This window comes from Tupaia chinensis, unplaced genomic scaffold (genome assembly GCF_000334495.1).
Source record: "Tupaia chinensis unplaced genomic scaffold, TupChi_1.0 Scaffold000330_1, whole genome shotgun sequence".
Classification (NCBI taxonomy): Eukaryota; Metazoa; Chordata; class Mammalia; order Scandentia; family Tupaiidae; genus Tupaia; species Tupaia belangeri.
In genome coordinates this window covers 2,247,146-2,264,954 of record NW_006159824.1, presented here as the reverse complement: position 1 = coordinate 2,264,954, position 17,809 = coordinate 2,247,146, and the positions used below count along the sequence as shown (strand labels likewise).

The 17,809-nt window shown below is 47.4% G+C and overlaps 1 protein-coding gene across 1 annotated transcript in view; it reads right to left on the bottom strand.

Moving 5' to 3' along the window:
* MINK1 (misshapen like kinase 1) overlaps positions 1–13,519 on the bottom strand; it is an 82,599-nt gene extending 69,080 nt beyond the window's left edge. Inside the window, 1 exon segment of the mRNA XM_027773183.1 lies at positions 13,396–13,519. Coding sequence (XP_027628984.1) covers positions 13,396–13,452 — 57 coding nt within the window. The 5' untranslated portion in view covers positions 13,453–13,519.
* Between the last annotated feature and the right edge of the window lie 4,290 nt (positions 13,520–17,809).

Genomic DNA, 17,809 nt, shown 5'->3' with positions numbered 1-17,809 from the left:
GTCAGTATTCAATACTGACACTCATTCACCACACCTCCACCTTCAAGGGAGCAACCGTAGGGTGAAAAGACCCAAGAGAAGAGGCAAAAGTGCTGCCCGCCTCCCCCGAACACTGCATGTACATGTCTAGTTCTGCCCCAGCTGCTTGGGCTTGAGGGAGCCCTGCCCAATTATTTCCTGGAAGACTCAACTAAGCCACTTAGCATGAAAGACCAAGTACTGCAGGCTTCAACCACTTTTTACAAATGTGCTTTGAAAGAAAAGAGTGGGTGGGTGGCGACGCGAGAACATGAAAATCTCTCTGCTGACAGTCTGGTTTGGAGCCTACCCGTTTTACCTTCAGAGGTGTGCTGGCAGACAAATAAAAGCTGTTAGAAGAGACATGTGCCATGCACAGGAGTAACTCAGAGCCTACATTCCTCTTCCACCCAGAAAGAAGGAAACGAGGAGACTTAGGAATAGGAACCACCCCCCACTTCCTGGAAGAAACCGGCTGCATCCTTCCCCTGGCCTCTCGGCATCTATAACAAGTTCACAGGACGCACCGGGGCAATGTGGGTGGAAGATGATTCTTCAGTACACTGTCCCAGGATAGTCAACATCCCTGAGCTCCACAGATGAAGTGTTGGAACTCCCAAGACACAGTGATAGTTAAGCCTCCCTCCCCAACATACCCAGACACCCATGAGAGCAGTGCCACGAGGGCTGTGAACCGGCGAGTCTGTACTCGGAACTGCTTTCCATCCCACAGTGCCCAGCACATATCCACGCCCTCTATTGCTTGTGGACTGAATCTAGTAGGAAAGGACGAGTCACAGGCATGTTTGGGTCCATCTCTCTGACCAAGAGTGTAGCTCATGAATCCCTGCTGTGTGTTCAGCAGTGTTAGAAACACTGACAGGGAGCAATAGAAATATGGATTACGGTTCCTATACACAAAGAAGGGGAAGGAGAAAGAAGACTGTAAGACGCTATGCAGCCTAAGACAATATATAATCAAATGATAAACTGTACAGTCTGTGAGAAAGTAGGTAAGGCAGGGCTAGAGCTGGTCTCATAGCCTAGTGGTTAAATGAAAGGAGCTGGATCCCATATGGATGACCCCAGTTTGAGACACAGTCCTGGAAGCTTAAAAAAGATGCTGGGCATATGATGGCGGAGAAATGGAGAAGGGATTACGCCATGACCACTTGCCATTGGGGGGCGCATTCTCTCTCTTATGAGTAAACGCATCCTCAATCAAAAAATAAGGGGCGGCGGGTGGCATGGTGGTTAAAGGTGCTGGACTCCCACATGGCTGACCATGGTTCGAGTCCCAGACCTGGAGGCTTGCTTTCTAACTCTCTCTTCCTCTGATCAAACTGGAAAATAATAAGTAAAGTTAAATAAAATAATTCTTTTTTAAAAAGTGGATAAAGTGATCAATGAGGATTGGCATAGTCAGGGGAGGCTTTGTGGAAAAAAACAAAACAGAAGTTGAGGGGGCTCTTGAGGAATATAGAATTTCCTTCACTCAGCCTACTGCTCCTCAGTCTGTACCTGCAAAGACTGCTGCCTGTGGAAAATGTCCCTACACCTGTCATCCTGGGGGTCAATCAGCAAGCCAAGTCCTTAAAATTCTATCCTCAAATGATTCCTGGTAGAAAAGGGTATGAAAAACGTCCCATTCTCCCTCAGAAGACAAGCCAATATCAGGCCTGTTTTGAGAAGGCCTTTTCATCCCAAAGGCAAGGTGACCGTGCTCAAGGAGAAACCAATGAGCAGTCCCTGTCACGGGTACATGGTCACAGAGGCCCAGTGGTGGGGGTTCCCAGTTGTGACTCCAGAAACTCCCCACTTGGCCTGTCGCCTATGGCCCTGAAGATTCCTGATAAGGAGAAATGAATTCAGATGAGCCTGAGGTCTTAACTATCTTCTCTGTCAAAAGTCTTCCTGCCTCCTCCCTGACCAGCCATCACCAGGTCTCTTAGGCAAAGAGTCCCCATTTCCTCCATTCATCTCTCTCCAGTTATTCAGGCTCCTCCCATAGCCTGAGCCACCGACACTCTTCAAGCCCACCCCACCCTCTTCTGTGCTACCATCCTCCTGACATTCAAGCTGCTCCTGGAGTCTGGCTCCTCCAAGAAGCCCAAGACTTGTGGCTTCCCCAACCCGGTTTCATTTCAAACATGTAAAATCAGCAACACTCCCCCTACACACCCCACTCATCCTTACTTGTATACAATGTAAAATGAGAAAGTCTCATCTATTTATATACGGTATCTAACTAATGTTAGGAAGAATCCTACTTCCCACAGAACACAACAGCAAGCCAAAGGCTGGGTCTTCTTCTTATTTCTGTGAGACTTACCTATCTTCCAAGCCCTAGCCAACCACTCCGGCAACAGCACCTAGTGACAGACCCTTCTCTCTCATCTACCAGCTCTAGACAACAAGCACACTCACCCACCCTTTGCAGAACCCGGGTCCACAGACCCAGTGCTCAGAGATGTCCCCCAATAAATAAAAATGAGGGTTACAGTCATATGCCTTTTCCATATACAGGCCCTTACCTTTTTCTAAAAAAAGATTTAATTTTATTTATTATTACTTTTTAAAAATTTTTCTTTTTTCCTTTTTTTTTTCTTAAGAGAGATTTTTGCTATAGAGTGCATGTGCTTGCCAGAGAGACAGAGAGAGAGAGACAGAAAATGAAAAATCACTCCCCAGGGGATGGCCACGCCACAATCCTTTCTCCTCGATTCTCCTCTAGGGATTTTAGGCATGCACGCACACACGCCTGGTGTTTTAAGTCGCCAGATCTAGGACTCAAACTGCAGTAGACTGTGGGAGTCCAGCAATATAACCCTACATCATCTGCTGGTCCCATAATTTTTAAATTTATAAGGTATGTGCACTCATCAGAGAGAGAAAGAGAGAAAGGAAAAGTGAGAAAGCAAGCCAATTAGGTCTGGGACTCAAACCACGGTAAGCCATGTGGGAGTTCAGTGCCTTAACCACCATGGCACCTGCTGGACCCAGGCCCTTACCTGTTTTATTTTGTTTTATTTGGGGGGGAGGGGAGTAGATTTTTGCTTTAGGGTGTGTATACTCTCTGGAGAGAGAAAGATACAGAGACAGTAGAGGGACAGTGAGAAATCACACCTAAGAGGGATGGCCACACTGCAATTCCTTCTCCTTCATTCTCCTCCCAGGGTCTTGGCCATTTGCAGTAGGCCACGTGGGAGTCCAGCAATGTAACTGCTACACCCTCTGCTGGCCCCAACCCTTACCTTTTGAGTCAAATAAACTGTACAGGAAGGTTCAGAAGAAATCCTGTTAGAAGTTAAGCCTGGAGTTCCCACTTCATCCTCAGGCCCCTGGCTCTTCTTGTTGACCAAATGTTCCTAAGGATGGCCTCCTCCCGGGGTCTCTCAATTTTGGCCATCACCAAACTCTTATCTTCCAGTTCACTTCGATCTATTCTTTCTGAAGTAATGCCAGCTAGGTTTTCTGATATGTGATTTGTCTCTATCAATAAACCAAATATTTTTGCCTCACAAAAAGAAAAAATAGGGGCTCGCAGGTGGCGTGGTGCATAGGGCGCTGGACTCCCATGTGGTTCAAGTCCCGGACCTGGTGGCTTGCTTTCTCACTTTCCCTCTCTCATCAAATTAAAAATAAATAAATAAATAAATCATTAAAAAAAAAAAAAGAAGAAGAAATAATTCTTGCTATATGTGTTCATGACATGCTATAATTTTCTGCTACAGTCCTTATTATGGTATGTTCTGTCTCTCTCTCTCTCACATACACACACACACAGACACACACAAGAGAGCACTTTTAAAGGTTCATGGAGGCCAGCAGGTCGTGTGGTGGTTAAGGCACTGAATCACATACAGTCAACTACACAGTTTGTGTCCTGGACCTGGCAGCTTGAAAATCATGTCACGAGAACCAGCAGTTAGCGTAATGGCTATGTCGCTGGACTCCCATGTAGTCGTCCGCGGTTCGTGTCCCGGACCCGGTGGCTTAAAACTCACGCCGGGCGTGTGTGCATGCATGCCCAAGATCCCGAGAGGAGAATGGAGGAGAAGGGATTGCGGCGTGACCATCCCCCCTGGGGGGTGATTTCTCGCTTTCTGTCTCCGGTGACGCGCCCCCACGTGGAAAATCTCTCCAAAAAAAAAAAAAAAAGAAAAGAAAAAAAATCATGTCAGGTGCCTGTGTGTGTGCGCCCAAAATCCCGAGAGAACAGAAAAGAGACTGTGATGTGGTCATCCCCCCTTCAGGGTGATTTCTCACTTGCCCTCTTTCTTTCTGCAGTAGGCACATGAGCCCTATAGAAAAAAAATAATAAAATAAAAAATAAAAAAAGTTTGTGGAGACTAGCCTCAGGGCTTAGTGGTTAAGGAAGCTGGATCCCACATGGCTGACTATGGTCTGAATCCCTGCCTGAGGGGCTTGAAATACAAGCTAAGTGCATATCCCTGTGTGCCTATAAATAAATAATAGGGGCAAGTATGTAGCATGGTGGCTAAGGGTCCTGGACTCCTTCACGGCTGGGGTTCGAGTCCTGGAACTGATGGCTTGCTTTCTCAGTCTCTGTCATTAAATTTTAAAATAATAATAATAATAAATAAAGGTAAATGATTCCTTTAACTACATAAATAAAAGCTCATGGAGAAATGAAATTAAAATGTAAGTTTATTTTGATACAAAAAGTTTTTTAAATGCATAGTGTTTGAGCATGCACATTTTCCATGAATTTTTGAAGACCACATGTGTGATATGCATGTGCACATGTGTATGATTATTTGATTAATTTCTCTCGTCATTACTAGATCACAGAAAACCATGTGTCATGTTTACCATTGTATCCTCCATATCTAATTCTAGACCTTTCTTCAAACAGAACATGAAATCCTACCCACAGTTAGCAGGTCCATTCTCAGGCTGCCTATCCATTGGACAAAATCTCTAGGGCCTCCCGTGAGTCACTACGATTCCACCCTTCTCTTCTCTCCTCCCTCCACTATTCCCTGTGCTTAGTAAGAACACATAGCCTCAAGTAACTTTCTAATTACCCATCCCCCAAGAAAAGCTTTCTATAAATGGGAGCATCTCAGACTGAAGTGGAAGACTGGCTGGTTGTAAGGAGAATGGCAAGAACTGTGGAAAGGAGAGAATGAGGATGAACTGCAGACAGGGTCCAAATCTTCTACCAAGAAATATTTTTCTATCTTCCTGTATTCTGTGGGTATTCAAAAAAGGATTTCAGAGTTGACTTATTAACCTGATTATTTTTAAAGAATTATTTATTTAGTTCATTTAATTTGTTATTATTATTATTTAATTTGACCCGAGAGAAAGGAAAGTGAGAAAGCAATCCACCAGTAGGCCATGTGGGAATCCAACGCCCTTAACTGCCATACCACCTGTTGGACCCAACCTGATTATTTTTTGTTCTATTTCTTCAACCTAGAGAAGTTAAGACTGAGGGGGTAATGGTATAAAGTGGGTGCTGAGGAGGATGGGGGCTGGATAACAAATTTCAAGCTGACTGACTACAGAATGACAGAAAATGAGTCTAATTCATAGGAATCAGAGTTAGCAAAAAACACTCAAACCTTGAGAGTTCTAAGATATCAAGGAAAGCAGTAACAGGAAAAGGAAAGCCAGGCCAACCAGTGGCGTGCCGGTTAAAGTGACTGGATCCTTCACGGCCAACTGTGCAGTTTGAGTCCTGGACCTGGAGGCTTGAATAATATGCTGGACACGTATGCCCAAAATCCCAAGAGGAGAATGGAGGAGAGGGGCTGTGGTGTGGCCACCCCTCCCCCCCACATGCTTTCTCACTGCCCCTTGATACCCTTGTCTCTCTGGCAAGCATATGTGCCATATGGCAAAATTACAAAAGAATTTTTAAAAAGAAAAGGAAAGCTTAGGCTCACAAAGGCATTTCTTAGGTGGATGCTCCCAGAGCTTCGGTTAAATAGCTTAGCACAGTACTGGCTGTGGTATTACATCTTCCCATACACAGTCTTGAACCTGAAGACTGACAATGAGTGGAGATTGATGCAAGAAAACATACTATTGATAATTTCCTCTAATTTAACTTTGCCTGGAGACAGAATGACGGGCCAGGCAGACGCTCAGATGACTCCTGGATATGCCCCCCCCCCCCCATTGTTTTGTTTCTGGGTTGAGAGGCTACTGCATTCCTCATGGATAGACCTATGCCAGAAAGTAAGCTTGGTAAGAGCAGTTGCACACTTCCTGCCCTCTTGTCCCCTAAATGACAAACGAGGATGCTATACACATCCAAGCTGTGTGTTACCCTGTTTTAGGCATACAATTCAAAGGAAGCCAGATTTGAAAGCAGGATTCTCGGGACCAGCAGTTAGCATAATGGCTATGTCGCTGGACTCCCATGTAGTTGACCATGGTTTGAGTCCCGGGCCTGGCGGCTTAAACTCACGCGGGACACGTGTGCATGCATACCCAAGATCCTGAAAGGAAAATGGAGAAGGGATTGTGGCATGGCCATTCCCCCCGGGGGGGTGATTTTTCGCTTTCTATCTCTCTCTGTCTTTCTGGCGAGCACACACGCCCTATAGCAAAAACCTCTCAAAAAAGAAAAAAAAACAAAAACAAAAAAAACCTCAAGATTCTAGAGAACCTCCCCTCCATGTGTCACTAAGGGCTATGGCAATCTGTCCTATCCTGTAGCCCAAAGGGTAGTGTCTCTGCCCTTGTTTGGGGAATGGCTGAGTGGCTGAACATCCAGCTTCAGCAAAGTTCTTTGTAATCTTCCTTCCATTCTTTTGCCAAAGCAATATTGTGCTTCACTCCAAATGCCACAAATTTCCCCAAGCAGCCCCATCCTCCATTTGCAGTTCTCTAGGAGAAAACAGTCCAACTTAATGCCCTTACTTCTGCTGCAAGAGGTCAGTCTTCCCATTCTCCTGCCTAAGGCATCTGTCATCAACATTTGGACAGCCAGCACATCAGAACACAGCAGCAGTCCCGCGTTGCTCAGCAGTCTAGAAATACATGCCCAGAGCTGCCAGCTTTCCAAGTGGTGCTGGCTCCACAGTCACACGGAAAGAGAAGGAAGGGGAAGAGACTTCTTCAAAGCACAGACACAGCAACACAAAATCATTTGAAAAAGAACATCCCTGTTAGCAACCACCACTTAGCAGCAAGTCCTCCTTGGATGTGCTCCATGTTATCATTTCAGCACGGCAATACTGAGCACACAGCTCCAGTTTCAAGGGCACCGCAGTCTAAAACTTTTGGCTGGTTGGACAGTCAAGAGAAGCTGTTTGATTTATGAAGCGGGTCGAGCACAAGGAGCAATGCAAAAGGAAAGAGGTCAGCCTGGGGTCTGCCCCCTCCCCTCCTTGTCCCATCCACTTCCGCTGATACTCATCCTTTCTGAGAAGCCAGGGTTCCAAATCAGAAGATTCTTCTGGAATATAACCAAGCTTGGATACAGAGAAGCTTTGAAACAAAAGGCCTACATTTTCTCTTGAATGATTCTAACTTTATTTTCAATGGAGGCTTCCAGAATTTTGTTTACCACTAGACAAACTATGATTCTAAAAACATCACCGAAAAGATACATTCTTTTTTTTCTTTCATTGTCAAAGAATATACTCTCCAGATAAAAAGAGAAAGCACTCCTCCCACAGGGGGTGGTCACAGGGTAATTCTTTCTCCTCCATTTCTCCATCCCATCAGGGCACATGCGCTGGGCATGTCTTTCAAACTGCTGGGACTGGGATTTGAATCATGGTCAGCTATGTGGGATCTGGCTCACAATGCCCATCGGTTAATCACTGCATTACAGGGCAAGCCCAGAAAACATAAATTCTTAATTGTGCATATATGTGAGGGGCAAGAAGCAGCCCAACTAGCTTCACATGGATTATTTTATGTGGGCAAGCATTGTGCTAAGAGCTTTCACTGGTTATAGTATGCACTTATTCAACAGAGCTCCCATCATGTGCAAAACATCATTATAGGCACTGAGGAGATAAAAATGAACAAAGTTAAAAATCCAGCTTTGGGACCAGCAGGTGGTGTGGTGGTTAAGGTGCTGGACATTCCCACATGGCTGACCATGGTTCAGGTCCTGAACCTGTGGCTTGCTTTCTCACTTTCCCTCTCTCTCTCTGCATGTGTCTCTCTGGTCAAATTAAAATAAATGAATAAAATTTTTCAAAAAATCCAGCTTTCACTGAACTTATATTGCATTGTCGGAAAAGTCATGACACATTTTTGCATAGAAAACATAGAGGGCCAGCAAATGATATAGTGGTTAAGACACTGGACATCCATATGGCCAACCGCAGTTCAAATCCTGGACCTGGCAGCTTGAAAGTCACACTGGGTATGTGTGCATGCATGCCCAAATCCCAGGAGGAGGATGGAGAAGGGATGCAGCATGGCCATCATTCCTGGGAGGTGATTTCTAACTTTCTCTCTCTTTGTCTCTCTGAAAAGTACACATACCCTATAGCAAAAATCTCTCAAAAAAAGAGAAAAATATGTCATGGGAGCCAGCAAGTGGTGTGACAGTTAAGGTGCAGGACTTCCGCATGGCTGACCATGGTTTGAGTCCTAGACCTGGTGGCTTGCTTTCTCACTTTCCCTCTCTCTCTTTCTCTCTCTCTAGTCAAATTTTTAAAATAATAATAATAATAAATAAAATTAAATAATTCTCTTTTCAGAAAGGAAAAGAGGACCAGCAGATGGTATAGTGGTTATGTCACTGGGCTTCTACGAGGCCAACTGTGGTTCAAGTCCTGGGCCTGGTGGCTTCAAAATCATGCTTGGAGCCATGTGTGTGCATGCCCAAGATCATGCAAGGAGAATGGAGGAAAAGGGATTGCAATGTGGCTATTCCCTCAAGGGGTGATTTCTCACTTTCCCTCTCACTGTCTCTGTCTCTCCCTTTCTCTGGCAAGTGCATCCTTTAAAAAAAGAAAAGAAAGAAAAAGAAAAATATGTTGTGGCTTTTCAGATGACCTGATATTTTAGTTGGGTTGACAGAAATAGTTACGTCTGCTGCTGATAAATACAATGAAGAAAGTTAAAACAGACTCGGGGAGGAACCAGCAGATGGCATAATGGTTAAGTCGCTTGACTCCCACATAGTCAACCGTGGTTCGAGTCCTGAACCCAGAGGCTTAAAACTCATGCTGGGCATGTGCGTGCACACAGAGTCCCACAAGGTTTCAATCAAGATTCTGAGAGGAGACTGAAATAGGGATTATGGTGTGGCTATGCCTCATAGGGAGTGATTTCTTGCTTTCTGTCCCTCCATCTCTGTCTCTCTGGCGAGTGCACATGCCCTATAATAAAAATCTCTCTAAGGAAAAAAAACAGACTCAGGGAATGATACATAAAGTTTTACATAAATAAAGCAGGGGAGGATGCTATTTTATAGATCCACTCCTGGAAAACTTCTCTAACTGCCATTTGACAACAATAACAGAGACTACCACATACATGGCCACTGTGTGTCACAAACTGGACTAAGCACTGTACTTAATGGGAAATATTTCATTTAATCCTCAGCAGCTCAGAGTTCAATACTGGTACTATCCCCACTACGCGGATGAGAAAAAGGAGCTTAGAGAGTAAGGCTCTTTGCTGAATCTGCAGTCAGGGGAGTAAAGAGAGAAGGGGGAACAAGGACAAGGTTACACAGTAAATGAGAAAACCAGGACTCGAACTCAGAAATACAACTCCAAACCCCATGCTTCTCCTTATTACACCATGCAGCCATGCCGGTGCAGAAATGGAGCCCCAGAGAGGTTCAATGTGGCCTGTGGTCACAAAGGACCATCTGGACTGCCTACACATGGAGATGTGTAGAGATTAATAAGAGATTAATGCAATTCAATCTTCCCTAATATCAGACTCTTACTCTCATCACCAGCTGAAAACCAAACCTCATCTCGAAACAAGAGAAAGACACCTTGGGCTCTTCACGGCTGGCTCTAAATGCTGAATATGTTCCTGTCCCATCCCCCTCCCCCAGCCCCAACACGAGATGATGTAGTAAAGAGAGACACGCTTTGCTGCTAATTCTCCAAGTTCTCATTTCTCTCTGGATGACAAACAGGAACAGCACAAGAGAAGACTGAGCTAGCCCTAGACAGTGCCACGGAGGCAGAGGCGGAGTACAGGGGACAGGCAGGAGAAAAGGTCAGCAGCAAGGAGAAGCAGGGTCACTAGCTCCATTTCAAAGAAAGTGCAGCTTTCCCTCCCGCCCTGGGTGGGAGAGGGGGAAATGGAATGTTTTCTTAAGAAGCACAGCAGGACAGACAGAGGCATGAGCTCCCCAAAAGGAGGGAGAGGAGAGTAAGACAGGAGGCAATTGAGGAAGGAGACTGACACTGCTTCAAGCAGAGAGGTCCAGAAGGGAAATACCACATCCAAGGTCAGAGGATATTTGCAGAATTGTTGGAAATCCTAGGTTGAAGGTCCATGCCAAACCACGAGAAGAGGCTAAAAGAAAAACAGAAGCCCACAGAATCCCACAAGGTTCCAATCAAAGGTCATGGTTTAGACCCACCCACTTTTTATTACATTTCAGCCACTACAGTCACCAAACCTGCAGCCAGAGTTAGTCAACAACTAAGGTGGGAAGGGCAGGTGGGAGTTCATCTCAGAGCGGAGAGCATTAAGGGCCCTAAGCTCAGCCTGGATTTCTTTCTCATACTCAACTATTTGAGCATCCCAGTTAAAAACCCTGGCTAAGCTGACCTTATCTCCCTCCTAAAGCATCAGACCCTCTCCCCATTCCCACACCCGCGCACACACGTGCACAGACACACGCATGCACATACATACACAGAGATTCAATGCTGTCTCCCTCCCCAGCAACTTATCACCTTATCTCCAGCAAGTCAGGTCTCATAGCCCAACATTCCACCAAACAAATTATGACCTGAATGGCAAGAAAAAACTGTGTCACGGAGAGAAAACCAATTAACAACATGACTCTGCTCTCTTCAATTCCCCTCTCCCTTCCAGTCATATTCGGGGCACCTGTGTGGCTGACCGCCTTTTCCCGTACTGGCCATGTTCCCTGGCTAACTCCAAAGTCAGAAAATGATCCAAGCAGGGCCCTCCAGAGAAACTAACCTAGAGGTGGGGAATCCTGAGCTCCCCATATCTTGGCCTGTTGAGAAAGCAGGAAGGACACAGGATCAAAACACCACCTGGGTGATGATCTGGAGAAGCAGGGTCACTAGCTCCATTTCAAAGAAAGTGCAGCTTTCCCTCCCGCCCTGGGTGGGAGAGGGGGAAAAATATTTTCTTATTAAGAAGAGCAGGACAGACAGAGGCATGAGCTCCCCAAAAGGAGGGAGAGGAGAGTAAGACAGGAGGCAATTGAGGAAGGAGACTGACACTGCTTCAAGCAGAGAGGTCCAGAAGGGAAATACCACATCCAAGGTCAGAGGATATTTGCAGAATTGTTGGAAATCCTAGGTTGAAGGTCCATGCCAAACCACGAGAAGAGGCTAAAAGAAAAACAGAAGCCCACAGAATCCCACAAGGTTCCAATCAAAGGTCATGGTTTAGACCCACCCACTTTTTATTACATTTCAGCCACTACAGTCACCAAACCTGCAGCCAGAGTTAGTCAACAACTAAGGTGGGAAGGGCAGGTGGGAGTTCATCTCAGAGCGGAGAGCATTAAGGGCCCTAAGCTCAGCCTGGATTTCTTTCTCATACTCAACTATTTGAGCATCCCAGTTAAAAACCCTGGCTAAGCTGACCTTATCTCCCTCCTAAAGCATCAGACCCTCTCCCCATTCCCACACCCGCGCACACACGTGCACAGACACACGCATGCACATACATACACAGAGATTCAATGCTGTCTCCCTCCCCAGCAACTTATCACCTTATCTCCAGCAAGTCAGGTCTCATAGCCCAACATTCCACCAAACAAATTATGACCTGAATGGCAAGAAAAAACTGTGTCACGGAGAGAAAACCAATTAACAACATGACTCTGCTCTCTTCAATTCCCCTCTCCCTTCCAGTCATATTCGGGGCACCTGTGTGGCTGACCGCCTTTTCCCGTACTGGCCATGTTCCCTGGCTAACTCCAAAGTCAGAAAATGATCCAAGCAGGGCCCTCCAGAGAAACTAACCTAGAGGTGGGGAATCCTGAGCTCCCCATATCTTGGCCTGTTGAGAAAGCAGGAAGGACACAGGATCAAAACACCACCTGGGTGATGATCTGGAGTGTTCACCTTGAAATGACTAAATCACCCCTTAAGCCAAAGAGCTCCCTGCTGAGGAAAAAACAAAACACACACGCACACGCACACACACACACACATAAACGCTGCTGTGAGCAGCGAGAGCACAGACGTGCCCCGACTAGGGACAATAAATGAGTATTTCCAAGAAATTTACTAGTTTCCCCTCACCCCTTTTCCTAATTAGCCCCTCCCCTGAGAGATCGCCATTACCTCCACCCCTGCCCCTGGTGAACACATAAATAAACACTGCTCTCCAAGCCTCCCAGCTGACCACATGCAGCCAGTGTTTTGTGTGAGTACATAATATATACATATAAACATCCTCTTCCCAGCCCGTGCTAGAGTTTGAAGAGAATAAAAGCTTCCCTTCCTCCCCCATGCACTTGTCTATGCTCCCAGCCCCACTGCTGCAGAGTTGGTAATGTAATATTCAGGGACCCTGAGACCGGAAATGCCTGGTTCTGGACTGCTGCACTTGAAACGAGAGAAGGGATAGGGAACACTGAACGTGGGACTGAGGGAGACAGGAGGAGGTGTGGGGTGGAGTGGGGAGGCTGAAATTCCGACCAAGGAAGAGATGCAGTTCAGGGGTGGGCGAGAAAGAGAAAGAGGGATGAGGAGGAGGCTGTCAAGACAGTTGCAAAGTCAAAATTTAAAAAGCCAAGAAAGAGGGCGAGGAAGGAGATTTATTTAAGTAAGGGCAAGAGTGAAAAAGGGGGCCAGAAGGAGGTGAGGGATCACAAATAGATTCTAACAGGCGATGGGCGGGGGAGAGGGGAGCTAAGTTTAGTGGAGGCAGAGGGTCACCCTCAAACGCCTTGGAGAAAGGCGATCCCGAACCCCACAGTAAAGGTAGGGGTGGCAAGGAGATGTGGGGGCGGGGCACCACAGGGTGGGGATCGAACTGGCTTCCAGAATCTGCAGCCAGTGCAGAGAGAAGAGGAGCAGAGGGCGGGGGCTCAGCAGTAGTGGCTGCCCGAGAAAGGGGCAGGGGTCGCCGAAGGGTACCGGGCTGGAGGAGGGGGCGCCCGGAGAGCACGTGAGGTGTGCAGCCACCCCGCTCCCTCCCCTGCGGCGGGGACAGGAACCAGGACGAGGCTGGGGGCGGCGTGCTCACCCGCAGGGCGGACAGGTCGATGTCGTCCAGGCTGCGGGCGGGGGCTGGGTCGCCCATGGCCTCCGCGGGGAACGGGGCCCCGGGGCCGCTCACGCTCCGGATCGATTATTCCACTGCCGCCGCCGCCGACAGGAGCTCTCGCCCGGAGCCTGCAACCCGAGCCTCCCGACTCTCCTGCGCAGGCGCGGAGCGGCGGTGCACCGGGAGGGTGGCAGAGTGAACGTGACGCTAGCGCGCCGGGTTCCCCCTCCCCCTAGGCGCCGACACCTGCGCGCAGGCGCAGTAGAGCGGGCGAAAGGAGCGCGCGAGGACTGAGCGACCGCGCGAGCCTGGCGTGAATGAGGTGGGCGGTGGCCGAGCCAGCCGCGAAGCGCGCCCACTGGCTGGCGCGCGTGCGCACACGCGTTTCCTTCCCTTTCCCTATTTTTTGCCCTTTCTCTCCCTTGTTTCCTTCTTAGATCTCCTTTGACGCCTTTCCTTCCTTTTCCCTCCTTCTTTCGTGTGCCCAGCTGCCAATCAAGCCACCCACCTCTCTATTTGCGGGGGAAGAGGGGCGGGACCCAACCCCCTCTAGTACTGGGGGTTGTTATGGTAACTCCCCACGCGAGGGCTGGGTGGCCTCTAGATAGGACGGGCTGTCCACCCACCCAATTGTCATGGCAACAGTGGAGCCGCTGTGGGAGGGGCCTCTCCGTGAGAACTTGGCTGGAGAAACCACGTGGGAGTTGGGGGCGAAGGGGGAGAATGGCTGCCTCTGGCCCGAAGGCTCTTTATTCCCTTCTACCTGTCGTGGTGGGTGTTGAGAAGGGAGCTCAGCTCTCCGGAGAGAGGATCCTACTGCAGACCTGCATCTCTGCACTTCTCCTACCGAAGTGTTCTGCACAGAGGAACTGCTTCAACAATTGTTCATTGACCGGAGTCAGGCGTGGGGGCGGACGAGGATCCTGTATCCAGGCCCTTCAAATCTTACTCGGGTTATCTTAGATCTAGTCATGATGACACGGCACTCTCAGCCATCAGCCTCCCTGAAGGCTGGCAGGGAGTTTTGCTGCCACCATCGTGCTGTGCGACTTTGAGCAGGTGGTTTTGCTTCTCTGGGCTTTCCTTTCACTGTGAAGTTGAGGAGGAAGGCTACATGATGCTCAAGCGCTCTTCCATTGCCAGCATTACCTGAAAACCCCCACCCTTAACCTTAATATAAACATCACTGAGTTTGAATGAAAGGTCCTTAGAAAAGAGCCAAAGCGTTTTTTTTCTGGACCTCTCTCCTAGGCATGTTCGGATGTACAGCCTTGCTACTGTTCTTGTGGAGCCACACTCCCCACTCACCTCGTTTATCATCCTCCTGCTGGGCCTCCCTACCTTACTCCCTCAAGACAATTCCCCATACCCAGAATGATTTTTCTTAATTATTTTATTTAACTTTATTTATTTATTTATTTATTTATTTTAATTTGACCAGAGCATGAGAGAGAGAGAGGAAAAGCAAGAAAGCAAGCCTCCAGATCCAGGACTTGAACTGTGATTGGCCGTGTGAGAGTGTCCAGCACCTTAGCCACCACACCACCTATTATTCCCTCCACCACCATGATTTTCTAAACCTCAAAGCTAATGTCACTCTTATTTAAGACCTTTTGCTGCCCCCCACTGTCTTCTGAGTACAGTCTGAGGTCTAAGGTGTGGCATTCAAAGATTTCTGTCAGTTTCTCCTGCCTTGTTTTTCAGTTCTCTGCTATTCAGCCTCTCGTGCTCTGCTCATACTAAAACACTCCACTCACAGTTAGTTCCCAGTGTTCAACATACTCTCCCTCAGCCTTTGCACTTAACTGTTTGACCTCCCTGGAATATTCCCAGCCTCCAGGCCCTGCACAGCCTCATTGTCCTTTGTTTTGTCCTAATGTCTAAATCACTTTCTCAATGAAGTCTTCCTTTCACTACGATGGCAACATTTAATACCTTGTACATGCACATTAAAACGTTATGAATGTTAAATCTCCTTGAAGGCAGAGATGATGTCAATCTTGTTCAGCACAGGGCCTGGCACTCATGCAGGACCAGTAACAAGTTAATAATGAAGGCATCTGTTCTCTGAGTAGGCACTGCTGAAAGGTAAGGCCATGGGATAGTAGGGAAACACACAGAATTTGAAGTTAGCGCTTGAGGCAAAACACTAACCTCTCTGAGGCTCTACACTGTCATCTGTAAAACAGATAATAATAGGGAGGTTAAGGTAAAATAAAATTATGCATGCAAATGACTTGGCATATACTAAATCTTCAATAAGTTTACTGATGCCTGACTCATTGAGTTTTTAATAGATACTAATAAATGAATAAATGAGGACCAGTCCCATAGCCTAGTGGTTAAGGGAACTGGATCTTACGTGGTTGACTATAGTTCAAATCCTGCCCCAGCAGCTTGAAAACTATGCCAGGTGTGTGTGTGAGTGTGCCCCAAATCCCAACAGGATAGAGAAATAGAAGAGAAGAGATTGTGTTATGACCACAATTCATGAGAGGGTGCTTTCTTCCTCTCCTTTCCTCCTTTCCTTCTCTCTCTGGCTGGTACACTTACCCTCTGGCAATTAAAAAACAGAAAACTAAATGAATGAGCAAATCAAGATTACAGGGATTAGATAAATGACCACTCAGTCCTCAAGAGGTGATGGAATCTGGGGGTTAGTTGGGGGTTGGGGTTGGAGAAGATTGACCCCATGCTGATAGTGACTGACACTGGAGTATGTGCATGTGGATATACTTAGAAATACATGGACACATGAGGGTTTGTTATCCTGTTCTCTACTTTCATTTATGTATATATGTATGTATGTAAAGTTGTACATAAAGAATGTGGTGGAGAGAACCCTGGACTAGGTATCAAGAAAAGTTAAAATACTAAAAATAAGATGAAAAATTGGGACCAGCAGATAGTGTAGTGGTTAGGGCACTGGACTCGCACATGGCCCACAGTTCAAGTCCTGGACCCAGCAGCTTGAAACTCATGCCAGGCAAGTTTTTGCATACATGCCCCAAATCCCAAGAGAATGAAGGAGAAGGGATTGCAGCATGGTTATCCCCCTTGGGGGGGGTGATTTCTCACTTTGTCTCTGTCTCTCTGTCTCTGTGTCCCGGTGAGTGCATGAGCCCTTTTACAATAATCTCTCTAAAAGTAATAATAAGAAAAGATACTAAGAAAGATGAAAGATTGGAGCCGGCAGTTGGCATGATGGCTGTCTCTGGACTCCGGTGTAGTCGACCGTGGTTTGAGTCCCGTACCCAGTGGCTTAAACTCATGCCTGGCGCGTGTGAGTGTGTGCCCAAGATCCAGAGAGGAGAATGGAAGAGAAAGTATTGCTGCATGGCCATCCCCCCTGGGGGGGTGGCGTGATTTCTCACTTTCTGTCCCTGCCCCTCTGTCTCTCTCTCTCTCTCTCTGTCTTTCTTTTTATTTTTTTCCCTTTCCTTGGAGAGGTTTTTGTTTTAGGGCACGTGCGCTCACCAGAAAGACAGAGAGACAGAAAGCGAGAAATCACCCCCCCAGGGGGGATGGCCACGCTGCAATCCCTTCTCCTCCATTCTCCTCTCTGGATCTTGGGCACGCACGCACACGCGCACGCCCGGCATGAGATTAAGCCACCGAGTCCAGGACTTGAACCGCGGTCGACTACATGGGAGTCCAGCGACGTAGCCATTATGCCAACTTTCTGGCAAGCACACACGACCTATAGCAAAAACCTCTCCAAAAAAAAAAAAGAAAAAAAAAGAAAAGAAAGAAAGACAAAATGTAGGACCCTGGAGGATGAATAAACACTTTGCACAGGTCCATTGACTCTGAGGGCCTCCCAGCCACCTAGGAATGCTGGGTTCTGTCTCTACATTGCTTCTGGAGCCAACTCTTCTGATTCAAAACCCTCTGCTTTTCCCCCCTGCACTTCACAGTGTGTGAGCCAGAAGCCTACCTAGCCCAGGGCCAGCCTAGGGCAACTTTGGCCTCCCACCACCCCCAGCTCCACAGTTAAGGAGGTAATTATCCACCAGGGTAAGAGGCACTTAATACTGACAATGAGGCTAATTAGCACAATGCAAATTAGTACCAGGAGGCTGCCATATGTGGGAGGGGGGATTGCTTACTTAGAAGTGGATTCTTGAGAAGGCTGGAGAGCTGGACTCAAAACCAAAGGTTGGCGTAATGGCTGTGTTGCTGGGCTCCCGTGTAGTTGACCACGGTTCGAGTCCTAGACCTAGTGGCTTACTCAGGAGAAGGGATTGCAAACAAGGGATTGTGGTGCGGCCCTCTCCCTGGGGGTTGATTTCTCATTTTCTGTCTGTCTGTCTTTCTGGCGAGTATACACGCCCTATAGCAAAAACCTCTCTCTGAAACACACACACACACACACACACACACACACACACAC